Genomic DNA, 27,331 nt, shown 5'->3' with positions numbered 1-27,331 from the left:
ATAAATCACTCTATAGTGCACCTAAGGCTTTGTAGCTATGTGAAAAAGCCATATTAAAAGACCCCCGACACCATTCCGACACCATTCCGACACAATTCGTTCATAGGTGTAGGGAGGGGTTTTAGACCCCCCTTGCCCCCACAAAAGATAGAAAAAAAATTGATTTCTTTAAAATGCCAACAGCATTATAACAGCTCCGGGCAATGCTGAGTACCCCTGCCAGTAGTATAGGTTATAAGACCATTATAAAGCAAAAAAAAAAAAATACAACCGACCAAAGGGCAAAAAAGCAAAAGATCACTTTTTCTTGAGATCTTGAAATCGTCGAGAAAGCTCATCCAGGTCAACGTCATCACAGGGCAGGTCATAATCTCCATCGACTGGATTCCGAGGTGGGAGGTCAGGTAGCCGCCGATTCGCCCAGTCACTGGACACTGAGATAAAGGTATCCATTTTAACTTTGAGAACATTCTTTTCATCAATATATCACTCAACACCTCTGCCGGAAGTGTTTATATATTGTTCTTATTATTTATTTGTTGTTGGATACAGAGTCAAGGCTCATGGAAAATCTAGAACATGTGCGATACCTTTGCCCTATTTCTGTTCTTGCTCTCTTAAAGCACAATGTAATGGATTTGCAAACATATGATTCACTTATTTGCAAAAACAATTGTGCGACATAAGTCTGAACTCCTGTTAACAACAAACACTCCAAATAAAGGTCACATTTATGTGAGGTGATGGACGTCATCCATGAAACATAGGGGCAATACCCCTGGCGCTTACCTGGTGGAATAAACAGAATACTGCACTGACTAAAGACATATGTTGTGTGCAAGAGACGAGATGGAACGGAAGTGGTGTGAGAATGGTGAAGGGTAGGCAGGGACAGAAATACAAGTTCGTGTGGCAAGGGTGCCCGGAGGGCGTGAATGGTGTTGGTGTCCTGTTTTCTGAGGAGTTTGTAGACAGTGTGGTGAGTGTGACGAGAGTGAGTGATAGGTTGATGATGGTGAAAATGATGATTGGAAAGGTCTTGGTGAACGTCATCTCGGGATATGCTCCGCAGGTTGGTCAGAGCGATGAAGAGAAGGACAAGTTCTGGTGTGCGATAGAGAAGCTGATGGAAAACGTGAAAGATGAGGACGTTGTTGTGGTAGGAGGAGACCTAAATGGACATGTGGGAAGGAGTATGGACGGTTTTGAGGGAGTTCATGGGGGTTACGGATATGGTGTGAGAAATGGAGAAGGTGAAAGGATTTTGGAATTTGCTGATGGAGTTGATTTGTTGATTTGTAATACTCAGTTCCAGAAAGAGGATAATAAGCTTGTTACATACACGTCAGGTGGGTCGACGACAACCGTTGACTACCTGATGGTGCGTAGGCGAGATAGGGGGCACCTCCGGGACACAAAGGTGATCCTGGGGGAGGAGACTGTTTCACAGCACCACTTGGTTGTCTGCGACATAAGGGTGAAAGGTGCGAGGAGAGCTCGGCGAGTGAAGTACCAACCGAGAATGAAGGTGTGGAGGTTGAAAGAGGTGACAGTAAGGGAGGCATTAAAAGAGAGGCTGAGTAGGGTAGAGGATGATGTGGTTGAGCTTGAACGTGATTGGATGTCAATGAAAGATAGTCTGTTGGGAGCCGTTGGTGAGGTATGTGGATGGACAAAAGGACCACTGAGGCACTCGGCAACATGGTGGTGGGATGAGAAAGTTGGAAAGAGGATTGACGAGAAGAGGAAGAACCTCAAGGAGTGGCAGAAGGCGAAGGTCACGGGAGCAGAAAAGCAGAGCATGAAAGTTATAAGGCAGCCAAGAAGGCTGCAAAGAAAGAGGTAGCAGAGGCGCAGGAGGCATGTAGGAAAATGTTCGGAGAAAGCTTGGATTCGGAAGAGGGTCAGAGAGCGGTATTCAGGATTGCAAAGCAGATAGCGAAAGAGAGGTGTGATGTGATGGGGGTGAGTTGGTTGAAGGATGAAGCGGGACAAATCGTTGTGGATCCAGATGGAATTAAAGGAAGATGGAAAAGATATATGGAAATGCTGTTGAATACAGAGAATGAATGGGATGCCAACATAGAGAGTAACCCAGTTTTAGGACCGGCAGAGAAGATAACTGAGAAGGAAGTTGAGGAAGCCATAAAAGCAATGAAGAGTAGAAAAGCGGGAGGGCAGATGGGAGTTGTGGGAGATATGTTGAAGGCAGCAGGAAGTTGGGGTGTGAAGAGAATGACAAAGATCTGTAATCTGGTGGTGAAAGAACGCTGCATTCCAGTGGTTTGGGAACTGAGTACCCTCGTCCCTCTATACAAGGGGAAAGGTGACCCTCTGGAGTGTGGCTCGTACCGAGCGATAAAGTTATTGGAGCGTGGAATGAAGGTATTGGAAAGGGTGTTGGAGAGGAGGATAAGGAAGAATGTGAAGATCGACGAAATGCAGTTTGGATTTATGCCAGGAAGAGGAACAACAGATACGCTCTTTATTGTGAGGCAGTTGCAGGAGAAGTACATGGAGAAGAGGAAGAGGTTGTTTCTTGGGTTTGTTGATCTGGAGAAAGCATTCAATAGGGTTCCACGCGAAGTATTGACATGGGCATTGAAGAAGTTAGGAGTGGAGGAATGGTTGATCAGAGTAGTGATGGCAATGTACAAAAGAGCGCGCACAGCTGTAAGGACGAAGGACGGGAACAGTGGTGAGTTTGAAGTGAAGGTGCAAGTGCGTCAGGGGTCGGTACTAAGTCCACTACTATTTGTAGCTGTGATGGAGGTGCTGGCTCAGAACGTAAAGGAGGGTTTACCGTGGTAGTTGTTGTATGCAGATGATCTGGTGTTGATTGCGGAAAGTATGGATGGACTGAAGGAAAAGATGAACAAGTGGAAGGAATGTATGGAGACAAAAGGTCTGAAGGTGAATATAGGAAAGACGAAGGTGATGGCAAGTGGTAAAGCATGTGGTGAGGTGGAAATAACTGGGAAGTGGCCATGTGCTGTGTGCAGAAAGGGTGTCGGAGTGAACTCCATTCAATGTACAATGTGCGCTGAGTGGGTTCATCAAAAATGTAGTGGTCTGAGAGGGTCATTAACCAGTGTGGCAGCTACATTCAAATGTAAGGTGTGCACAGAGGGAGCTGCAGATGGAGGAAATGTTGAGTTGGATCTTGGAGACGGCGTGAAGCTGGAAGGTGTGAAAACATTTTGCTACCTCGGAGACATGCTGAATGGAGAAGGTGGATCAGACTCGGCAACGGTTGCAAGAGTGAGATGTGCATGGAAGAAGTTTCGGGAACTGAGTGGCGTGCTGATGAGGAGGGGAGTGTCGTTGAAGCTGAAGGGAAAGGTGTATGCTGCATGTGTGAGAAGTGTTATGATTTATGGGAGCGAGACATGCGTAATGAACGTAGAGCAGCAACGAAGGCTGGAAAGGGTGGAAATGCGAATGGTTCGGTGGATGTGCGGAGTATCGTTGAGAGAGAGGAAGACAAATGATGAATTGCGAAAGATGATGGGAATAGAGCCTGTGATTGATGCTGTGAAGAGGAACAGGTTGAGATGGTTTGGTCATGTGTTGAGGAAGGATGAAGGTGACTGGTTGCGAAGAGTGATGGAAATGAATGTAGAAGGAAGTAGAGGATGGGGAAGACCGAGAAAGACTTGGCTAAAGATGGTGGAAGAAGAAATGCGGGCAAGGGGGTTAACAAGGAGAGATGCAGAAAATAGGGCAAAATGGAGAAGATTGTCATGGGGACCACAAGGCTAACCCCCGCTCTGGCAGGGAAAATGGCCTTAAAATGCATGTTGTTGTTTTGTTGTTGTTGCTAGAAGACAGGGCAGCATGTAGAATCGTACAAACATAATCATCAATTTTTAATCAAAAAAATACCTATTTTGGGAGGTCAAACCTGGACCCACTTTGACCCCCCCATAGACCCATGAAGGGCCAGATTTTTTTTAATGCCGTGAACAAATTTTAGTCACAACACAAAAAATATCATTTGTGCTAAATTTGGTCGCAATCCCATCAGCGGTTTCGGAGAGGAGGTTTCAAGTGTTTACGGACTGACAGACGGATGACTGACGCGCCATCGCATAACCTCCCCTGAACTTCGTTCCAGGTGAGCTAAAAATCAGTTGAAATTGACAAAAGTATTTGGTCTCCACAATTCTTAATTTCACTGTTAATAATACAGAACCTTTGTTTTTGATTCAGAACTTAACATATCCTTTTAAATAAAAAATAAAAAGAAATGGTATTGACAATATTATTGACACCCTGGGCTTAATATTTGGTAGCACAGACTTTGGACAAAATAACTACAGTTTAGCGCTTCCTACAGCCATGAATGAACTTCCTCCACCTCTCTGCTTGCACTTTGTTCCACTCTTCTTGTGCAAACTGCTCCAGTTCTCCCAGACTTGAAGGGTGCCTTCTTCCAACTGCTATTTTCAGATCTCCCCACAGGTGTTCAATGGGATTTACAGTCACGTGAAAAAGTAAGTACACCCCATGTAAAGTTTTGACTTTTTCAACATATTTCAACATACAGCTATTTGATCTTCATTTCAACAATATTGACAGATAAAGGTGATATAATACAACAAATATCATGAAACATTTACATTTTGTAGTCCATTGTATAATTTAAATAAACATAAATGCAAATTTCGCATGTGGAAAAAGTAAGTACACCCCTACATTTATCACTACTTCAAATACCTAAAATTAGAATCAGGTGCACCAGCTCAGGTGCAAATGATTAGAACATCGTTAGAGAGGATCTTGGAGGAACCTGTCTTATTTAAACCTCAGACATTTAGTTTGGTTTGCTCTTTGTTGTTGACGTGTGCGGCGTCACCATGCCTAGATCAAAAGAGCTCTCTGAGGCCTTCAGAAAGAAGGTTATAGATGCCTACGAGTCTGGGAAGGGATTTAAAAAGATCTCCAAACAATTTGAAATCGATCATTCGACTGTCCGGAAGATCATCTACAAGTGGAGAAGATTCCAAACAACTTCCAACTTGTTCAGACCATGCCGGCCCAGCAAGTTCAGCCCGAGAGCAGAACGCAAGATGCTGAAAGAAGTCTCTAAGAACCCCAGAACGTCTTCACCGAACCTACAGGTAGCTCTTGCCACTGTTGATTTCAAAGTGCACGAGTCTACCATTAGAAAGAGGCTGCACAAATTTGATCTACATGGGAGGTGTGCCAGGAGGAAACCTTTGCTGTCCAGAAAGAACATCAGGGCAAGACTAAGGTTTGCCAATGAACACCCAGGCAAAGACCAGCACTTCTGGAACAATGTGCTCTGGACAGATGAGTCAAAGGTAGAGCTATTTGGCCACAGTACCAGAAGACATGTTTGGCAAAAACCAAAGGCAGCATTTGACCACAAGAACCTGATACCAACTGTAAAGCATGGTAGTGGGAATATTATGGTTTGGGGCAGCTTTGCTTCATCAGGGCCTGGGCAGCTCACGATCATAGAATCCACTATGAATTCTTCATTGTACCAGAGGGTGCTTGAGGATAATGTGAGGCCATCTGTCGAAAAGTTGAAGCTCAACCGAAGGTGGACCTTGCAACATGACAGACCCTAAACATACCAGTAAATCCACCAAGGAATGGCTGAAAAGAAAGAAATGGAGGGTTCTGGAATGGCCAAGTCAAAGCCCGGATCTAAATCCCATTGAGATGTTGTGGGGGGATTTGAAATGAGCTGTGCATGCAAGAAACCCCTCAAACATCGCACAGCTGAAAGAATTCTGCATGGAGGAGTAGGCAAAAATTTCTCCCAGTCGATGTCAGAGACTGGTAGACAGTTATAAGAAACGCCTACTTGAGGTTGTTTCTGCCAAAGGGGGCAATACCACCTATTGGAGCCAAGGGTGTACTTACTTTTTCCACATGCGAAATTTGCATTTATGTTTATTTAAATTGTACAATGGACTACAAAATGTAAATGTTTCATGATATTTGTTGTATTATATCACCTTTATCTATCAATATTGTTGAAATGAAGATCAAATAGCTGTATGTTGAAATCTGTTGAAAAAGTCAAAACTTTACATGGGGTGTACTTACTTTTTCACGTGACTGTAGATCTGGACTCGTTGCTGGAAACTTCAGAACAGTCCGGCGTTTTGTCTTGAACCATTCCTGGGTGATTTCTGGAGTATGTTTGGGGTTATTGTCCTGCTGCAAGACCCATGAACTTCGACGGAGATCCAGCTTTCTGACACTGGGTTGAACATTGCGCTCCAAAATGCCTTGGTAATCTCCTGATTTCATGACGCCATGCACACATTCAAGGTACCCAGTGCCAGAGGCAGCATAGTAACCCCAACACGTCACTGAACCTCCTCCATGTTTGACTGTATTGAAGGTGTTCTTTTCTTTGATGGCTTTGTTTTATTTTCTGTGAACATAGAGATGATGTGCTTCATCAAAAAGCTCTAATTTGGTCTCATCTGTCCACAGGAAATTCTCCCAAAATGATTTTGGCTTGTTCAGGTGTTTTGGAAAACTGCAGTCGGGCTTTCTTATGTCTTTCTCTCAGCAGTAGGGTTCTCTTGGGTCTCCAACCATACAATCCCCTTTCATTGAGTTGGCGACCGATGGTGCGAGTTTAAACCGTCGTGCCTTGTGTCTGAAGGTCAGCTTGAATCTGTTTGGCAGTTGATCGAGGTGCTTTCTCCATCATTTGATTAATCCTTCGCAGCAATCTTCGATCAAGTTTTCTCTTGCGGCCACGTCCACGGAGGTTGGCTACAGTGCCATGGGCCTTAAACTTCCAGATAACATTGCGTACAGTGGACACAGGAACATCAAGGTCTCTGGAGATGGACTTGTAGCCTTGAGATTGTCCATGCTTGGCTACATTCTTGTGTCTGACCTGCTCAGACAATTCTCTAGTTTTCTTTCTTTTCTCCATGCTCATTGCGGTACACACAGTGACGCAAAACAGCAGAATGACTCCTTTTCTCCATTCAAACTGGTTGAATCAGTGATTTTTATTTTGCAGGTACCTGTAACTCACCACAGGTGAGTTCAATTCCAAAGTAAAGGAGAATCACCTGCTTGAAATATAATTACAGCAATACCCCGGCCTACGTCATTAATTGGTTCCATAAGCCATGACGTAACTCGGTTTTTGACGTAAACCGGGCGTAATGCCTTAAACATGCCTTGAAATGAAGACAAACACCGTAAAACTAGGGTAAATAACTCGCGAAAGTATATAACTTCAAAAATTATGACGGTTACCCATGCCTTCATATTATCTATCTATAATTCCAGTAATCTCTGTGTGTGTGTGTGTGTGTGTGTGTCTGTGTGTCTGTGTGTGTGTTTGTTTGTTTGTCTGTGACCGCTGTTTCTCGACAACCACGGGTCCGATATACTTGAAACTTGCCAGGTATATTGCTGGGGACCCGAGGATGTGCCTTTTCAAGGTTTCATATTAATCGGACAAGTAGTTACCGAGCTATGTCCAAAAAACGATTCAACCAATCAGAGAGCAGCGAGCTATCACGTGTGCCGAACGTGCCGAACAGACTCTGCCTCGGACGGCACATTTGAGAGCGTATTCATTTATTTCACGTTGGCAAACTATGTTGGCGTTAAACTATGTTTTAAAACTAATTAAAACTAATTTGCGATTCTTTCGCTTTCCTGCGCGTTTGTGCACGCTATGGCGATTTCTTTACCAAACTCCGCAAGCCGTTCGCTTTGGACCAAACCATTTCATGTAAATAGAGGGGGGGGATTGTCACCGGACCCGCAAGCCGTTCGCTTTGGACCAAACCATTTCATGTAAATAGAGGGGGGGGGGGTTGTCACCGTACTCGCAAGCCGTTCGCTTTGGACCAAACCATTTCATGTAAATAGAGGGGGGGGGATATAATTTTAGATATATATATAGTACGGGCATGCCCTAGTTCATCCAAATGACGGGAAGAGACGCCTTCGGGAAATTCTTAAGTGCCTGGGGGTTCGCCGCATGATACACCAAGAGCGGCTTCAGCTTGAAGTCGCCGGTGCAATTACCCCCAAGCATTAGCGTTCGCCGCTCCTTCGCGACTTTGTAGCCTGGCATGGTCTTCTCCTCCTTCGAGATAAAGGATCTGTTGGGCATCCTCTTCCAAAAAGGCCTGTTTCGTCGACGTTGAAGATCTGCTCGGGCAAGAATCCCTCGTCCTCAATGATCTTCTTCAATGTGGCAGGAAATTCCTCGGCGGCTACGGTGTCGGCAGCTGCGGCTTCGCCCTGAATCTTGACGTTGTGCAAGCTGAAGTGCCGTTTAAAGCGTGCAAACCATCCAGAGCTTGCAACGAAGGTTGTGTCCTTATCCTCCAGGTACTTCTTCAGAAGATCCTGGAACAAAGACTTCGCCTTCTCCTGTATCAGCAGCTGGCTCGTTGGTATGCGTTCATGGGTCTGGCGTTCAATCCCCAACGAAAGGAGTCTCTCCATCTCATCGAAAATCTGACCCCTCTTCACATTCATGACAGCAGTCTTCGCAGACGGCGCTTTTTCAGTGAAGTATGCGAGAATACGTTCCCTATCATGAATGATGGTCGATACCATCGACCGTGGCAGCCCTAAGGCATACGCTATCACCGACACTTTTTCACCTTTTTCATACCTTTTAATTAGATTTAACTTATCTTCCATCGTAACCACATTACGCTTGGAAACACTAGCACTATCCTTCTTAGGACCCATGGCTAACACAGACACAGTAAAGGAATAATCACAAAAATAACTGCTGCTGCAACAGCCTCCTCTTTGGTTCACCCTCAATAATCATCAATAAACTCCAATACATTCAGAACTCCGCTGCCCGTCTACACACCCATTCCCGGACCCATGACCACATCACCCCCGTCCTTTACAAGCTTCACTGGCTCCCCATCCCCCAGAGAATCCAGTACAAAATCCTCCTCTTGACCTACAAAGCCCTCCATAACCTGGCCCCATCCTACCTGACTGACCTCCTCTCCAGACACACTCCCACCCGCAACCTCCGCTCTGCTGGTACCAACCTCCTGACCCCCCCCCCCCCTCATGCGGACCAAATTCAGATCCTGGGGGGACAGGGCCCCCAGCTGTCGCTGTCTCCATCGCTGCTCCCACCCTCTGGAACTCACTACCTCACACCATCAGAGACTCCTCCTCACTCACCACATTCAAAACATCACTCAAGACGCACCTGTTCAACACTGCATTCAACATTTAACCCACAGCATTTAACCCCTGACTATCTCTTCTCCTTCTCCTTCCTTTTGCTTTGATTATTTACCTGTTGATTTTTGTCTTTTTGCACTTGTTTTTTTTGTACTCTGTCAAAGCGTCTTTGGGCTTCTTGAAAAGCGCTATATAAAATAAATGTATTATTATTATTATAACAGCGAAAGGCAAAGCAAGCACGCGACAGCAGCACAGGACAAAATGCATATGGCGTCGCCTTTGTTTTGAATGAGAACCAGCAGCTACGCGTACGTATACTGTACGTACATTTTTTTAAATATTTTTAATGTGCTTTTTATTGTATTTTAAATTGTTTTTTAGCTTCTTTTATTTCTAATTTTTATGTACTATTTTATTTATTTTAAATATATTTTTAAGGAAAATTAATTTTTTTCACGTCCTCCTATTATGATGTAGGAGTGACGTAAAGTCGCACATAATGACGTTCGCTGAACTGAAATTAACTCTAGAAGAGTGGCGTAAAGTCGGATTTGACGTAGGTTGAAATGGTGTAAAACGGGGTATTGCTGTATTTCTAATAACTTCGAAAAGGTGCCAATAATAGTCCGGGCCATTTCAGGATTTCTGTGTAGAATAAGATAAGATTTAGTATTTTTTTCAGCTTTTTTGTTTTGTTCCACTGCAAACCAAACAAATACATATGTGGATATCAATTTATTTATTTTTTTTCAACAATTTTCTGGAGGAAATGGTGCATTTTTTGAAAAAAGTGCAAGGGTGCAAATATTTTTGCCCACGACAGATATATATGTATATACACACACGTGTGTGTGTGTGTGTGTGTGTGTGTGTGTGTGTGTGTGTGTGTGTGTGTCATGTTTTCATAGCTCTACTGGAGCTTTCTGATGAAGAATGTGACACACCAAAATGATCGTCATGATCTCACGAGTTGATGAGGCATTACACTACAAATAATCTGGAAGAATTCCGAGGTATTAAACGCACGTAATGGCAAGGTGTATTGTGCAGCTCAATATGTCCTTCCATGGCATGGCATTCTAATTACAAAACTAGAACGGCACTCAGTAGGGAGCATACCTCCACCAGGTGAACAGTTTACATTTTGTATCCCAGAGTAGACCAGAAAATCACAATACAGAATCACATTTAATCAAAATCATCCGTCCATAACTTTTTGAGATATCCTGCTATGTATCGTTTTTGGCCCTATCTCCCAATGGTGAAGAATCACTTTAAAAATTCTACTAGCCGGATCGGGATCTTCACCAAAATCGAATCGATTATTCCTCGTCACACACACAACCTGTCCACCAAGTTTCGTTAAAATCCGTCCACAACGTTTTGAGATATCCTGCTATGTATCGTTTTTGGCTCTGTCACTCAATGGTGAAGAATCACTCAAAAAATTCTAGTAGCCGGATCTAGTAGCCGGCGTGTTCCGTTAGCAAGCAGCTTGCTCGGTGTGTTCCGTTAGCATGCAGCTTGCTGGGTGTGTTCCGTTAGCAAGTAGCTTGCTCGGTGTGTTCCGTTAGCATGCAGCTTGCTCGGTGTGTTCCGTTAGCATGCAGCTTGCTCGGTGTGTTCCGTTAGCAAGTAGCTTGGTCGGTGTGTTCTGTGAGCAAGTAGCTTGCTCGTTGTGTTCCGTTAGCATGCAGCTTGCTCAGTATGTTCCGTGAGCAAGCAGCTTGCTCTGTGTGTTCCGTGAGCAAGCAGCTTGCTCGGTGTGTTCCATTAACATGCAGCTTGCTCGGTGTGTTCCGTTAGCAAGTAGCTTGCTCGGTGTGTTCCGTTAGCATGCAGCTTGCTCGGTGTGTTCCGTTAGCATGCAGCTTGCTCGGTGTGTTCCGTTAGCATGCAGCTTGCTCGGTGTGTTCCGTTAGCATGCAGCTTGCTCGGTGTGTTCCGTTAGCATGCAGCTTGCTCGGTGTGTTCCGTTAGCATGCAGCTTGCTCGGTGTGTTCCGTTAGCAAGTAGCTTGCTCGGTGTGTTCCGTAAGCATGCAGCTTGCTCGGTGTGTTCTGTTAGCAAGTAGCTTGGTCGGTGTGTTCTGTGAGCAAGTAGCTTGCTCGTTGTGTTCCGTTAGCATGCAGCTTGCTCGGTGTGTTCCGTTAGCAAGCAGCTTGCTCGGTGTGTTCTGTTAGCAAGCAGCTTGCTCGGTGTGTTATGTTAGCAAGCAGCTTGCTCGGTGTGTTATGTTAGCAAGCAGCTTGCTCGGTGTGTTCTGTTGGCATGCAGATTCCTTGGTGTGTTCCGTTAGCAAGCAGCTTGCTCGGTGTGTTCCCTTAGCAAGCAGCTTGCTCGGTGTGTTATGTTGGCATGCAGATTCCTTGGTGTGTTCCGTTAGCAAGCAGCTTGCTCGGTGTGTTCCCTTAGCAAGCAGCTTGCTCAGTGTGTTGCTTTAGCAAGCAGCTTGCTCGGTGTGTTCTGTTAGCAAGCAGCTTGCTCGGTGTGTTCTGTTAGCAAGCAGCTTGCTTGGTGTGTTCTGTTAGCAAGCAGCTTGCTCAGTGTGTTCCATTAGCAAGCAGCTTACTCAGTGTGTTCCATTAGCAAGCTGCTTGCTCGGTCTGTTCCATTAGCAAGCAGCTTGCTCGGTGTGTTCCATTAGTAAGCAGCTTGCTCGGTGTGTTCTGTTAGCAAGCAGCTTGCTCGGTGTGTTCTGTTAGCAAGCAGCTTGCTCGGTGTGTTCTGTTAGCAAGCAGCTTGCTCAGTGTGTTCCATTAGCAAGCTGCTTGTTCGGTGTGTTCCATTAGCAAGCAGCTTGCTCGGTGTGTTCCATTAGCAAGCAGCTTGCTTGGTGTGTTCTGTTAGCAAGCAGCTTGCTCGGTGTGTTCCCTTAGTAAGTATCTTGCTGTTGCTTGCCAAGCCAGACGTTCCGTATCAACCGTTTCGCAAAATGCTCTTGTCCAGTCGCTCGGCAAAGGAGCAAAGCAATTTCGTCCAGGTAAATGAAGTTTGACTTTAAACATATTGCAACAGAATTATGAAATAAAGAGTACCAACACAGGTAACTCTATGACTATTCAGTTTGTTTTCATGTGCATTGTTATTGTACGCTACATGGTTCTCAAGGCACTAATTACATTATTTATATTATCATGATATTATCGTGACAATCGTGATAATGAGGTCCATTATCGTGATATAGGTTTTTCCATTATTGCCCAGGCCTACTAATAATATAGCATTAACAACAACAACAACAACAACAGGGAGAATTGCTTTGTCCCCTACTGGTCCCCTACTGGTCCCAATGAACGTTCTTGTTCCAAGCACTCGAAAATTGTGAGCAATATAAAGCAGGACAAATTGTTTTAGGTATGTAAATCTACAGAATAACTTACAGTTTCAGTAACTTATCATAATAAAACCATGTACCAAGTTCTCAGTTCAATATGTTTAAGGGCAACTTTGGGGGAAAAGTCTGGAAAACCACAGGTGGGAGAACAAACCTATAGTCCCCTCTGGGGAAACTGGTAGGGAATTTATAATAATAGCATTTCCAGCTCCCATGCTTACATTTCTCAGGATAACATATTCCTTGCAAGATTCAGACCCATAGAAGAGTGAGGTGACGGAAGGTAAAAAGTCAAGTCTGACAATTATGCCAAAGTTCAACACAAAAAGCAAGGGAATTAATGAACAGGAAAGGGGAAGGGATTTTTTTTTTTTTTTTTTGTATACTGAATCGAGGGGGGGGTGGGAGGAGAAGTATAAAACACAAGGACACCAAGGACCTCCAGGAAAGAAGTCGGTATTTCAAAAAAGTGGAATTGGGGTGAAATTAGCGGGGGTAGAAAAGATCAAGGTTTTGGATGGGGGAAGATAAGAGATGGTGGTGAACAGCTGTTTTAAAGACCTGGAGGGAGGAGTGGGATTGAAGAGAGTGAGGGAGTTTGTTCCAGAGGCGGGAGAAAACAGGAATGAAAGAGTGAAGGTGAGCAGAGAGTCTTGATTTTGGCAGTTTAACCATAAGAGGGTTGCAGGCAGATCTTGTGCGACCTGTAAGAGAGGGAGAGAGAGGGAGAGAAAGGGAGGAAACACAGCAATCTGCAAGTAAGAGGGTTGGGTTTGGGAGGGTTAAAGGGGGTAATAAAGGTTGTGGGTGGAAGGGGGGGGGGGTGGGAAGGTTGCTCATTGTGGGGCTGGGAGGGGGGTTGTGGTTGTGGTGGTTGCTCATTTCATGATGCTTGCTGAGAACATCATCTAAAGCCTACATTTTTTCTTTTTTTTGTATACAAGATGGAGGCTCGTGAAAGAGCGAACATTAATCACAAAAAAAAAAAAGGATTCCCAATGGAACTTGATGTTGAGAGCCCAAGAGTGGTTTGATGCGGTTCATTTACCAAGCGTGCTCAAACTGCCAAAGTGAAGCTTCGAAGGCACCAGAGACCCCTCACTTCCAAAGTGATCCTCGTTTCCAATGACATCCCCATTGGTTTACAATCTTCCCGTTCTGTTTGTCACCCGGCTTACGTGGCATATAGGTTTGCAGAGGATTTATAACTTATGTAGGACTCGGTCATGACTACAACTGTATGGCAGAACAAACCAGTAATATAGTTAGCAATAAAAAAAAAAAGAGTCCTACCTGGGAAGTCAGATATCTCTTCATAAGTTCGGAAACATTCCTTCAGCACATGTAAAACACAGAAAGTATCTGTAATTCAGTGAGCATAAATGACTGGAACATCATGTCACAAAGCACAGCATCATGGTTCTTCTTCTTTATTCGTATGCAGCACAAGGCTGCGAGGTAGCATCATTGGCTGAGGGCGTGGCTGTGCCACAATGCCCTCTGTGGGTTTGGAGAATAATTCGTTCAGGGTTCTGGTGATAGCTAAAGCGATAGCTCGCCCAACTCTTCACGAAGGACACTTTGCGATCTTTAATGTCCACCAACGAATGCTGGAAAATGAAACACCCGTTTAACGTCCAACTGAGGAACACCGGGACGACGGTTTATAGTCGAGTCGGGAATGTGTGTACTCCTTGGCCATCCTGTCAGCCTGATAATGCCGGGTACGGGTAAAACGGTCAATAAACAATGGCTTCCCTCAAATGGAAAACATTTTTGTCATGTGACAGTGCGCCCGGTGACAGCTTGACGATGTACCTCACTGGTTGGCAATTTGATCGCAGGTGGTGCCTTCGGAAGTGGTGGAGGCTGATTTCCAGCGAATGGAAATGGCTGATAGGTGTCCGTGTCAAAGACAGCAGCCCCATCCTAATGAAAAAAACAAAAAAACAAACAAACATGCATAGCCCCTTAAAAAAAAAACAGCAACAATTCCGGTTCTTTCTTTTGGAAAGCACCAATGGATTTGTCCATTTATGAATCTCAAATATTCAATCTTAGCACTTAAAGTGAAAATCACGGTGTGAGCGCAAGTTCTGAAGGTGGATACGTTTTAAAGTACTGTTGCGGTTCTCTCGCCGGCCTTCTTCCCCTTATCAAGGGGGGATTAATCCCCTTGTCTTTACTGGCCTGGCAGAACCGAGACTTATTACGTCCTTTCCGGGCGAACGCAAAATAGGGTTTCGGGACCAAATTCTCGCTCGTACCTAAGTACTCGCGCCGCCACGGAAACGAGGTCGCAAGCCTCGCACGAACCACGTGAGGTTGGAGTACGCCGAGCGGTTTGCATACACGTGATCCGCGCAGTCTCAATTAATGGACCCCAATTTAAGCGGTTCTATTCGTGCCACGCTTAGTCAATTGGAGAAATCACAGAAATGATCGAATCAAGAAGAAAGGAAGAACAGATGGGTTTAATGATTCCCACACGTATTTACAGCTCAGGACGAAGAGGCACAGAGAAATCCTGATACAGTCTTACCTTATTCCTGGACAATGGGCCCGTCTCACACACTCACACAGGGGATTGCAGATGTCGATGTTCACCAACGCGCCGATGTGGTCATCCAGGATCGGCCCCGTCCGGCTCTCCGTGGTCCATGTGCGTCCCGCGAAGGTGATAGGCGAAGACCGGGGCCTGTAGCGCGTCTCTCGAACGAAGGAGACATATCGGGCGGAACGGCAAGGCGCGGACCTTTACGGCAAAGGGCGGACTTTTACGGCAAAGGGCGGTTACTCAGCCGTTCTTATGCAAGTGCGGCAAGGCGCATCAAGCTCATCAAGCACCGCGCGTTCTGGCTGAAAGTGCAACAACGAGCACGTCCTTCCCCGTCGCTGGTGCAAGTCCTCTTTAAAGTCTTCCTCTCTCCCGGCAAGTCCTCTTTAATCTCTTTCTCTCCCCCAGCAAGTCCTTTTCCTCCTCTGATGCAAGTCCTTTTGAGGGATTTGTGCATCGGGTTATATAGGTACGCCCCACGTACCTTCTGGAACTCACCAGTTTCTTCTCACCACGCCCACTGATGCCACCACCTCTGAGCTCTGATTGGCGGCTCATGCTTACCGTCATCACTCCTGCTGCTCCGCCTCGACTCCGCCCCGATCCTCCTCCGCCTCCCTCGTGTTAACTCGCCCAAAATGAACCAACGTTAACAAACTGTATTGGGGTTACGGACGTAGGATGATCGGTGGCAGTGGGGCCTATTTTCCTGGCTTTACACAACGCAGAACTAACATAGGAAATGGCCTACTCTCACACATACTAAGAAATAACTATACTACAAATGAGGCTACATGTTGCTTGTGTGACTATCTATGGGGGGCACAGGGGTGGATGCAGGAATTTCAAGACTGGGGGGTGCATGAAACTATAGCGCCGGGGGAGGGGGGATTAAGGGGGGTCTGGGGGTCCTTCCCCAGGAAATTTTAAAAAATCGATAGTCAGAAACGGCATTTCGTGCGTTCTTGGAAGTTTCTGCAGTTCCTTGTGTTCTTTCCTGGTCCAACAGTTCAGCAGATTCGCACCGCCTGCGCCCTCATCCTGGATCTGCCCCTGGCCGGCAAACCTTTAACATTTATTGAACTCACTGTAAAAACCTCAAAACCGTAACAGTACTTTCGCTTCCGCTTCCGGTTTTGCTGGTGAGATCGTGTGTTTTTGCCAGCTACCAAAGTTACCAAAGTTAAGAATTTTACCGTTTGTATTTTTGTCAAAACTGTATTTTTATTTTACGGTATGACTGAAATACCGACTTCTTTCCTGGAAGTCCTAGCAGTGTCCATGTGTTTTTTTTTTTTACCTCTCCCCCCCCCCCCACCCCCTTCCCACGCCTCCACCCCCCAAGCCCTCTACCTCCCACAGATCTCCCGATGTCCCTGCTCTCAAATGTTGTACTTGTGTGTTTCCCCCTCTATCCCCATTTTGTCTCCCGCTCCCGTTATTTCGTCTTACGTATCCGTTTTATTTTTTTGTTCGTTTTTTGTCATTAATGTTAGCTCTTACACGAGCCTCGATCTAGTATACAAAAATAATAATAATAACTAAACTACGGCTCAAAACGATGCCCATCAGGTCCTCACCACAGCTCCGGTGATGCCAGAATTGGGCGGCTTTTGGTGTGGCAGCGGAGGTGGGTAGTTAGCCTCAGGTGGTGGTCCGAAGCCCGGCCGATGCTGCTGGGAACATCTCGGCATCACTTCGGGCCCAGCGTCTAAGTCACAATAATGACCTCCACCTTGAGACCCAGATCCTGGTCCATCGTGTTTTCCCATAGATTCATTCAGGTGTATGGCCTCCATGCCGGGTTCCTGAAATACGGGAAAAATAAATAACTCAAACTTGGAAAACTTAACTCAATAAATTAAGCTGTCCGTAAATGAGAATCCTTGTCGATGCAGTGGTGCATAAGCAACCGCACATAGGCAACCGCACATACACCTATGAACAAGCAACCTCAGAAAAAGACAGTCAACCGCATGTAACCACACAACAAGCAATGCACACGTGGCCGGTCACATGAAACTCACCACTTCCAAGTAATTATGTTGGTAAGTGATTTTGTAATTCTTGGCAATCTCCACCAGATACTGTTCCACGAGCAACGTTGGAGGTGTCTCCGCAGTGAGCTTCCGCAGCAACTTCAGGTAAAAACAGCAGAGTTTGTTTCCTTTTTAATTTTTAACGCAATTACTATACAACTTCTGATTAAAATTTCTGGGCACCTTCAAAAAAAAAAAAAAACAGGAGTCAATTAAACTTTACACCTGCTTGTCGAACTTGTCGAGGTATTTCCCTCTTTTGATACAAACTTTTCGCATTGATGTGGTCGTGACTTGATGCCATTTGCGTAGACACCTTTGGGACGTTTATGCGTTGTAGTGAAAATTATGTTGTTGTAGTGAAATGTTGCAGTGAAATTTATGTTGTAGTGAAAATGAAGAAGAAGAAGAGCCTTCCAAGGCATGGGGCATATTGGATGCCTATTTAGCGGTGAGCGCTCGGAAAGAGGGGGTCAGTATCTTGTCTGCTGAATGAGTTATGCAGAGATGAGCGCTGGATCTTATTGGTAAGAAGTGACTAGGATTCATGACTAATGTTATTATAATTCACCAAATGTCTGTCCGCCTGTCTGTCCGTCCGTCTGTTCCCAGGTACCGCAAGAACAGCTGAACCGATCGCAACGAAATTTTGGGTGGGTAATATCTGGGACACAGGAGTAAAATAGGCTATGTTGTTTTCCCAATTTTCCAATTTTTCCAATTTCCAATTTTTCGAATTTTCCAGTTTTTCCAAACACGATGGAATAATATTTACCGATATGAACAGTGATGTGGCTTTTATTGAAATTCTACAAATACGGTTTAGATTTTGATGATTTGCGTGTGATATGATTTAACAGATGTTTATATAAATCGTTTAAAATAAAAAAAGTCTTCAATTTCTGATATTTTACCTTTTCATTTGGGCCTCCCAATTGAAGCCCCGCCTGTAGGGCGGTTATGGTTGCTAGTGTTTAAAATGCTTGACTTTGCTTTTTAATGCTTTCTTATATTTGTAGGACTGATGATATTATTGCCTGTTGTGTAGGATGCCAAAGATCGATTTGAATAAAGCCTCGTATCTTGGAAAGAGGTCTGGAAGCTTTTTCAATACAGGTGTGTCATCCGTTGGATGGATGTTAAACTAGGCATCCTGTCTTCCAGCATTAGTTGATGGTCGTTAAAGATACCATGGTGTCCTTCGCGAAGAGTAGGCGAGCTATCGCAGGCACCATGAACAAATTACAAATTCCTTCCCTTATTATTAGCTTATTACTCCCGCCAGGGAGTAATGCATTCGATCGTGTCCGTGTGTGAGTTCGTGTGTTTGTGAACAAGATATCTGGAAAAGTTCTGAACGGATTTGGATGAAAGTTGGTGGGATGATTGCCCTTGGGATAAGGAAGAATTGATTCGTTTTTGGTGAAGCTCAGGATATTATTCCGGCTCCAGGGATTTTTTAAAGGATTGTTTACCATTGTAAGATAGGGCTCATTTTTTTTAAACATTATCTTCTATATATTCTATATTTAACATTGTGATATGAAAATAGTTTTCATATTTGTTGTAAATGTAGTTTAAACTCGTGGTTATGCGTTAGAGCGGTGTATTTTGTTAGCAGCATCGTCTTCAAGATTCTTTTTTTTTTTTTCCAATAGACATATTCTGTCATTTTAAAACCACCAAAGTGTGTATTAGATTTCCCCGTTTCATAAAATGTATCGTTTTATACGTATAATGCTTTAAAACTGTTTTTTTTTTCACCTCAGAAGAGATATCAACATTTACCTCAGCGAACGTCAATCGCGGTGTCAGTATTTGATGAACTTATAAAGACTTAGGTGACTTATAACTGTGACCAACATGTGCACGGGATTCTTCCCAGAAGAATGAGTGGTTGCATTAGCTTGTACGACTTAAAATGAACGAGTTTTGTTTTCACGTTTGGGCCAGTTTTACATGTTGTATCCCTAAGGAATGAAACGAACGTTTTTCCTGGCTTACAATTTTATTTGAAGTCACACATGCCTCAAAATACACTCACCTATATGGAATTGAACGCTGAATCCGAAAATGTAAGTGAAATTGCCTTGTTTTTTTAGGCTCGTTCTGGTCACGTGACCGGAAGTGTGAAAATGGTGGACTTAGTAAATTCCTTCAAAAATCTTCTCATCCAGGTCCACCAGTTAGAATGCTACCAAATTTGGATTACTACATTAGGCCAGGGCCCAGATAAGCTACAGGTCCACTTGTCCTTTTCATTACTTCCTTTTTTTTATTACTGAGTACACTACAAGAACATTATGTGGACCTCCAATAAAAATTAATTAATGAATGCTCGATATTTTAATGATTCCTGGGTTGGCCTGTTTAGTATTCCCGACTGACTGCATGGCTTATGATGCTGAGAACCCAGTTTAAAATCCCATAAACTGCTCATCATTCACCAATATCCTTGTAATCGATGTCTGCTACTTTTGTCTCGTGTACGATTTCTGACGTGAGCATTACATCAGTGGGGTGGGGGAAGAAACGGCAAAAAATGGTATACAGGTACTTGAATTGAAGGAATAAATAAATAAATAAAATTATAATTATTTTAAATAAATAATCACTGTGATAACAATCACGCTCACACCACGACTCACCTTCTGGTTTACAGTATTCATCTGGTTCGTTCGACACAACTTTCCAAATTCTTTGCTGTACTTTGCGCAAAGCTGGTCCGACACCTGGACAAACATCATTGTCATCAAATTTGATTTACAAGCACCTTGGATTACTCAACAGAGGGGGGCTCTTTTCTGCCAAGTTAACAAAAACCTACCACTTTGAGTTCAGGAATCTCTCCGACGAGTCTTGGAGTGGCCCAGATTATGGAGGAGACCGATTCTGATAAACCTTGGTCCAATTCCCTGTTAGGATATGGGTGGGAAAGGTAAATACTTCCGCCAGGCTGAACAGTCTATGTTTTGTGTCCCACTGATAGGCCAACTCATCCACCAATTTTTGTCATAATCCATCCACAACTTTTTGAGATATCGTTCTATTTCTCGTTTTTGGCCCTATCTCTAAATGATGAAGAATCACTTAAATATTATAGTTACCGGATCCAGATCCGGATCTTCACCAAAATCAAAACAATTCGTCCATGTCACAAACCCAACCTGTCCACCAAGTTTCGTCCGAGTCGTCCATAACTTTTTTATCTATCCTGCTCACAGGGAAAGGTGTATGCTGCATGTGTGAGAAGTGTTATGATTTATGGGAGCGAGACATGGGTAATGAACGTAGAGCAGCAACGAAGGCTGGAAAGGGTGGAAATGCGAATGGTTCAATGGATGTGCGGAGTATCGTTGAGAGAGAGGAAGACAAATGATGAATTGCCAAAGATGATGGGAATAGAGCCTGTGATTGATGCTGTGAAGAGGAACAGGTTGAGATGGTTTGGTCATGTGTTGAGGAAGGATGGAAGTGACTGGTTGAGAAGAGTGATGGAAATGAATGTAGAAGGAAGTAGAGGACGGGGAAGACCGAGAAAGACTTGGCTAAAGATGGTGGAAGAAGAAATGCGGGCAAGGGGTTAACAAGAGGAGATGCAGAAAATAGGGCAAAATGGAGAAGATTGTCATGGGGACCGCAATGCTAACCCCCCACTCTAGCAGGGAAAATGGCCTTAAAATGCATGTTGTTGTTGTTGTTGTTGTTGTTGCTCACAGACAGACAAACCGGGATAAAATCATAACCTCTGTCCACCTTTGGTGGCAGAGTTAACTCGTTCAGAAAAGTTGTATGCAAGTTAAAGAAGATAAGTTGGGAAAAACAAATAATGTGGCAAATTAACTTATGTGGATTAATAAAATAACACGGGAAGATGAGTTATCGATGAGGCCAAGATGGGGAGACCTTCAAATGAAAATGTCAGGTTTTACAAATATAAATGGCGACAGACTGTGAGAGTGCAGTGAAAGAATGTCTGTCCGGTCATACTTCATACTGGTGACAAGACCAAAGCGAGCGAGGAGGAGATCACACAGCAGTTCCAGAATTTCCATGCCCTCCACAAGAAGGTCTTCACGGACCACCTGCTCAACCCGCAGGCGTGCCCTGTCTTCCTTACCCGCACGCAAGACCTCGGCTACCTCGGCACATGCCTTCTGCGCCAGCTCGGCTGGGATGGGGCAAACGGGGGCAACACACATCTTGTACACAGCACGTCCGATCTTAATGGCAACAACCAAGACGGAAAGGTCAAAGTAAACAGAAATGCGAAAGATTGAAAACTTACTCTTCTTCTTCTGCAGAAGCTTAAGACGACCGATGACAACACGAAGGTTAGCCTTGAGACGGTCACTTTTGAATCCACCTGACATCATGGTGTTTCACCTGGAACAATTTTGATAATGAATTAGATCAGCTCATGTAGTCATTGTGATTAGTCAATATAAGCATTGCTCCCCCCCCTCTTCTTCATACACCTTGTATGGGTTGACCTGTTTGTGTTCCCCCCTTGGGTTGGTCTTTTCGTGTTCCCCCCTTGGGTTTACCTGTTCGTGTTCCCCCCTTGGGTTGGTCTTTTCGTGTTCCCCCCTTGGGTTGGTCTTTTCGTGTTCCCCCCTTGGGTTGGTCTTTTCGTGTTCCCCCCTTGGGTTGGTCTTTTCGTGTTCCCCCCTTGGGTTGGTCTTTTCGTGTTCCCCCCTTGGGTTGGTCTTTTCGTGTTCCCCCCTTGGGTTGGTCTTTTCGTGTTCCCCCCTTGGGTTGGTCTTTTCGTGTTCCCCCCTTGAGTTTACCTGTTCGTGTTCCCCCCTTGGGTTGGTCTTTTCGTGTTCCCCCCTTGGGTTGACCTGTTTGTGTTCCCCCCTTGGGTTGGTCTTTTCGTGTTCCCCCCTTGGGTTTACCTGTTCGTATTCCCCCCTTGGGTTGGTCTGTTCGTGTTCACCCCTTGGGTTGGTCTTTTCGTGTTCCCCCCTTGGGTTTACCTGTTCGTGTTCCCCCCTTGGGTTGGTCTGTTCGTGTTCCCCCCTTGGGTTGGTCTGTTCGTGTTCCCCCCTTGGGTTGGTCTGTTCGTGTTCCACCCTTGGGTTGGTCTGTTCGTGTTCCCCCCTTGGGTTGGTCTGTTTGTGTTCCCCCCTTGGGTTGGTCTGTTCGTGTTCCCCCCTTGGGTTGGTCTGTTCGTGTTCCCCCCTTGGGTTGGTCTGTTCGTGTTCCCCCCTTGGGTTGGTCTGTTCGTGTTCCCCCCTTGGGTTGGTCTGTTCGTGTTCCCCCCTTGGGTTGGTCTGTTCGTGTTCCCCCCTTGGGTTGGTCTGTTCGTGTTCCCCCCTTGGGTTGACCTGTTCGTGTTCCCCCCTTGGGTTGACCTGTTCGTGTTCCCCCCTTGGGTTGGTCTGTTCGTGTTCCCCCCTTGGGTTGGTCTGTTCGTGTTCCCCCCTTGGGTTGACCTGTTTGTGTTCCCCCCTTGGGTTGACCTGTTTGTGTGCCCCCCTTGCGTTGGTCTGTTCGTGTTCCCCCCTTGGGTTGACCTGTTTGTGTTCCCCCCTTGGGTTTACCTGTTTGTGTTCCCCCCTTGGGTTGGTCTGTTTGTGTTCTCCCCTTGAGTTTACCTGTTTGTGTTCCCCCCTTGGGTTGGTCTGTTTGTGTTCTCCCCTTGAGTTTACCTGTTTGTGTTCCCCCCTTGGGTTGGTCTGTTTGTGTTCTGCCCTTGGGTTTACCTGTTCGTGTTCCCCCCTTGGGTTGGTCTGTTTGTGTTCTCCCCTTGAGTTTACCTGTTTGTGTTCCCCCCTTGGGTTGGTCTGTTTGTGTTCTCCCCTTGAGTTTACCTGTTTGTGTTCCCCCCTTGGGTTGACCTGTTCCTGTTCCCCCCTTGGGCTTACCTGTTTGTGTTCCCCCCTTGGGTTGACCTGTTTGTGCTCCTCCCTTGGGTTGGTCTGTTCCTGTTCCCCCCCTTGGGTTGGTCTGTTCGTGTTCCCCCCTTGGGTTGGTCTGTTTGTGTTCCCCCCTTGGGTTGACCTGTTTGTGTTCCCCCCTTGGGTTGGTCTGTTTGTGTTCCCCCCTTGGGTTGAACTGTTTGTGTTCCCCCCTTGGGTTGACCTGTTTGTGTTCCCCCCTTGGGTTGACCTGTTTGTGTTCCCCCCTTGGGTTGACCTGTTTGTGTTCCCCCCTTGGGTTGACCTGTTTGTGTTCCCCCCTTGGGTTGGTCTGTTTGTGTTCCCCCCTTGGATTGGTCTGTTCCTGTTCCCCCCTTGGGTTGGTCTGTTCGTGTTCCCCCCTTGGGTTGGTCTGTTCGTGTTCCCCCATTGGGTTGACCTGTTTGTGTTCCCCCCTTGGGTTGGTCTGTTTGTGTTCCCCCCTTGGGTTGACCTGTTTGTGTTCCCCCCTTGGGTTGGTCTGTTCGTGTTCCCCCCTTGGGTTGGTCTGTTCGTGTTCCCCCCTTGGGTTGGTCTGTTCGTGTTCCCCCCTTGGGTTGGTCTGTTTGTGTTCCCCCCTTGGGTTGGTCTGTTTGTGTTCCCCCCTTGGGTTGACCTGTTTGTGTTCCCCCCTTGGGTTGACCTGTTCCTGTTCCCCCCTTGGGTTGACCTGTTTGTGTGCCCCCCTTGCGTTGGTCTGTTCGTGTTCCCCCCTTGGGTTTACCTGTTTGTGTTCCCCCTTGGGTTTACCTGTTCGTGTTCCCCCTTGGGTTGACCTGTTCCTGTTCCCCCCTTGGGTTGGTCTGTTCCTGTTCCCCCCTTGGGTTGACCTGTTTGTGTTCCCCCCTTGGGTTGGTCTTTTCGTGTTCCCCCCTTGGGTTTACCTGTTCGTGTTCCCCCCTTGGGTTGGTCTGTTCCTGTTCCCCCCTTGGGTTGGTCTGTTCGTGTTCGCCCCTTGGGTTGGTCTGTTTGTGTTCCCCCCCTTGGGTTGGTCTGTTCCTGTTCCCCCCTTGGGTTGGTCTGTTCGTGTTCCCCCCTTGGGTTGGTCTGTTCCTGTTCCCCCTTTGGGTTGGTCTGTTCGTGTTCCCCCCTTGGGTTGACCTGTTTATGTTCCCCCCTTGGGTTGACCTGTTTATGTTCCCCCCTTGGGTTGACCTGTTTGTGTTCCTCCCTTGGATTTACCTGTTCGTGTTCCCCCTTGGGTTGACCTGTTTGTGTTCCCAGCTTGGGTTGGTCTGTTTGTGTTCCCCCCTTGGGTTGGTCTGTAAAATTAATGTAAAACAAATTGACAGGTGGTACCCTGCATTGCCCAGCGCCAACAGGGATACCCTGCATTGCCCAGCACGAGCAGGGATACCCGGAATTGCCCAGAGCCAGCAGGGATACCCAGCATAAGCAGGGATACCCGGCATTGCGCAGCCCCAGCAGGGATACCCGGCATAAGCAGGGATACCCGGCATAAGGAGGGATACCCGGAATTGCCCAGCGACAGCAGCAGTACGTGGCATAAGCAGGGATACCCGGAATTGCCCAGCGACAGCAGCAGTACGTGGCATAAGCAGGGATACCCGGAATTGCCCAGCGCCAGCAGGAATACCCAGCATAAGCAGGGATACCTGGCATAAGCAGGAATACCCGGAATTGCCCAGCGCCAGCAGGAATACCCGGCATAAGCAGGAATACCCGGCATAAGCAGGGATACCCGGCAAAAGCAGGGATACCCGGCATAAGCAGGAATACCCGGCATAAGCAGGGATACCCGGCATAAGCAGGGATACCCGGAATTGCCCAGCGCCAGCAGGAATACCCGGCATAAGCAGGGATACCCGGAATTGCCCAGCGCCAGCAGGAATACCCGGCATAAGCAGCGATACCCGGCATAAGCAGGGATACCCGGAATAAGCAGGGATACCCGGAATAAGCAGCGATACCCGGCATAAGCAGCGATACCCGGCATAAGCAGGGATACCCGGAATTGCCCAGCGCCAGCAGGAATACCCGGGATAAGCAGCGATACCCGGCATAAGCAGGGATACCCGGAATAAGCAGGGATACCCGGAATAAGCAGGGATACCCGGCATAAGCAGGGATACCCGGAATTGCCCAGCGCCAGCAGGAATACCCGGGATAAGCAGCGATACCCGGCATAAGCAGGAATACCCGGCATAAGCAGCGATACCCGGAATAAGCAGGGATACCCGGCATAAGCAGCGATACCCGGCATAAGGAGCGATACCCGGAATAAGCAGGGATACCCGTAATAAGCAGGGATACCCGGCATAAGCAGCGATACCCGGAATAAGCAGGGATACCCGGAATTGCCCAGCGCCAGCAGGAGTGCCCGGAATAAGCAGGGATACCCGGCATAAGCAGCGTTACCCGGCATAAGCAGGAATACCCGGCATAAGCAGGGATACCCGGAATTGCGCAGCGCCAGCAGGAATACCCGGCATAAGCAGCGATACCCGGCATAAGCAGGAATACCCGGCATAAGCAGCGATACCCGGAATAAGCAGGGATACCCGGCATAAGCAGCGATACCCGGCATAAGGAGCGATACCCGGCATAAGGAGCGATACCCGGCATAAGGAGCGATACCCGGCATAAGGAGCGATACCCGGAATAAGCAGGAATACCCGGCATAAGCAGCGATACCCGGAATAAGCAGGGATACCCGGCATAAGCAGCGATACCCGGCATAAGGAGCGATACCCGGCATAAGGAGCGATACCCGGCATAAGGAGCGATACCCGGCATAAGGAGCGATACCCGGCATAAGGAGCGATACCCGGCATAAGGAGCGATACCCGGCATAAGGAGCGATACCCGGCATAAGGAGCGATACCCGGCATAAGGAGCGATACCCGGCATAAGGAGCGATACCCGGCATAAGGAGCGATACCCGGCATAAGGAGCGATACCCGGCATAAGGAGCGATACCCGGCATAAGGAGCGATACCCGGCATAAGGAGCGATACCCGGCATAAGGAGCGATACCCGGCATAAGGAGCGATACCCGGAAAAAGCAGGGATACCCGGAATAAGCAGCGATACCCGGAATAAGCAGGGATACCCGGAATTGCCCAGCGCCAGCAGGAGTGCCCGGAATAAGCAGGGATACCCGGCATAAGCAGCGTTACCCGGCATAAGCAAGAATACCCGGCATAAGCAGGGATACCCGGAATTGCGCAGCGCCAGCAGGAGTGCCCCATTTCGCTCCAGTTCAAGACTTTAGCACTTTTGTACAGAGCGATTAAAACCGATTCCAAAAAATGAATTTTGAACATCGATTTTTGAAAAAAGAAAGAAAAATCTGTGGGGAAAAAATAAACCGGATAATAAATAACATTTATAACTTAGCTGCTTCAACATTTTGGGGGTAAAATAGGAATAAAAAAAAAAAGGTTTCCCAAAGAAAAAAACCAACCTTCGGTAAATAAGACAGGAAGGGACAGGTTATGACAGCTCCGCCCCTTTAGTTCTGACGTCTCGCTTTACAACGTACTTTACGACATACGTCATTGCCGTTAATCGTTGAGATTTTACGCTTTGTCCACTTCCGTTCCGTCTGACGTTTTGACGTGAACATTAAATGAGGGGAAATAGAGTTATTAAAGATAAATTATTCACATTTGATTGATCACGAGACTATCATCGTGGGGAGAATTTAATCTGATTATAAACTGTTAAAGATGTACAGTAGTCGTGTGACCGTTTATTGTGCTTTATATTATACTGTGCTTTATACTTACTAGGGCATGCCCGTACTATATATATATCTAAAATTATATCCCCCCCCTCTATTTACATGAAATGGTTTGGTCCATTCGCAAAGCCAAAGCGAACGGCTTGCGAGTACGGTGACAATCCCCCCCCTCTATTTACATGAAACGGTTTGGTCCATTCGCAAAGCCAAAGCGAACGGCTTGCGAGTACGGTGACAATCCCCCCCCCCCCCCCCTCTATTTACATGAAATGGTTTGGTCCATTCGCAAAGCCAAAGCGAACGGCTTGCGGAGTTTGGTAAATAAATCGCCATAGCTCGGTAACTACTTGTCCGATTAATATGAAACCTTGAAAAGGCACATCCTCGGGTCCCCAGCAATATACCTGGCAAGTTTCAAGTATATCGGACCCGTGGTTGTCGAGAAACAGCGGTCACAGACACACACACACATACACACAGAGATTACTGGAATTATAGATAGATATTGTCCACGCACCCGTGTGGACGTTTTAACATTACAGGCCTGGAGGCGAAAAGCTATACTATATATTACGTACGCACAAACGATGGCTTTTT

The 27,331-nt window shown here is 46.3% G+C and overlaps 1 protein-coding gene across 2 annotated transcripts; it reads right to left on the bottom strand.

Moving 5' to 3' along the window:
• Positions 1-26,519, bottom strand: LOC137427128 (IST1 homolog). 2 transcript variants are annotated; one of them, XM_068116317.2, is made up of 10 exons: positions 26,456-26,519; positions 21,414-21,511; positions 21,116-21,296; positions 19,953-20,040; positions 19,774-19,857; positions 17,114-17,224; positions 16,667-16,894; positions 14,348-14,458; positions 13,823-13,862; positions 1-434 (listed from the first exon to the last, which is right to left on the bottom strand). In XM_068116317.2, exons 2-10 carry the CDS (start codon positions 21,499-21,501, stop codon positions 298-300), a joined length of 1,068 nt encoding a protein of 355 aa, XP_067972418.2. In that variant the 5' UTR covers positions 21,502-21,511; positions 26,456-26,519; the 3' UTR covers positions 1-297. The 2 variants fall into 2 exon arrangements, with proteins under 2 accessions (XP_067972418.2, XP_078634775.1); XM_078778649.1 differs by lacking the exon at positions 26,456-26,519 and adding an exon at positions 24,211-24,276 and having other exon boundaries at positions 158-434.
• Between the last annotated feature and the right edge of the window lie 812 nt (positions 26,520-27,331).

The sequence above is a fragment of the Myxine glutinosa genome, chromosome 5 (assembly GCF_964187855.1).
Source record: "Myxine glutinosa chromosome 5, kmMyxGlut1.1, whole genome shotgun sequence".
Taxonomy (NCBI): domain Eukaryota; kingdom Metazoa; phylum Chordata; class Myxini; order Myxiniformes; family Myxinidae; genus Myxine; species Myxine glutinosa.
The sequence above is the reverse complement of the archived record's forward strand: the minus strand, read 5'-3'. Positions and strand labels throughout refer to the sequence as shown.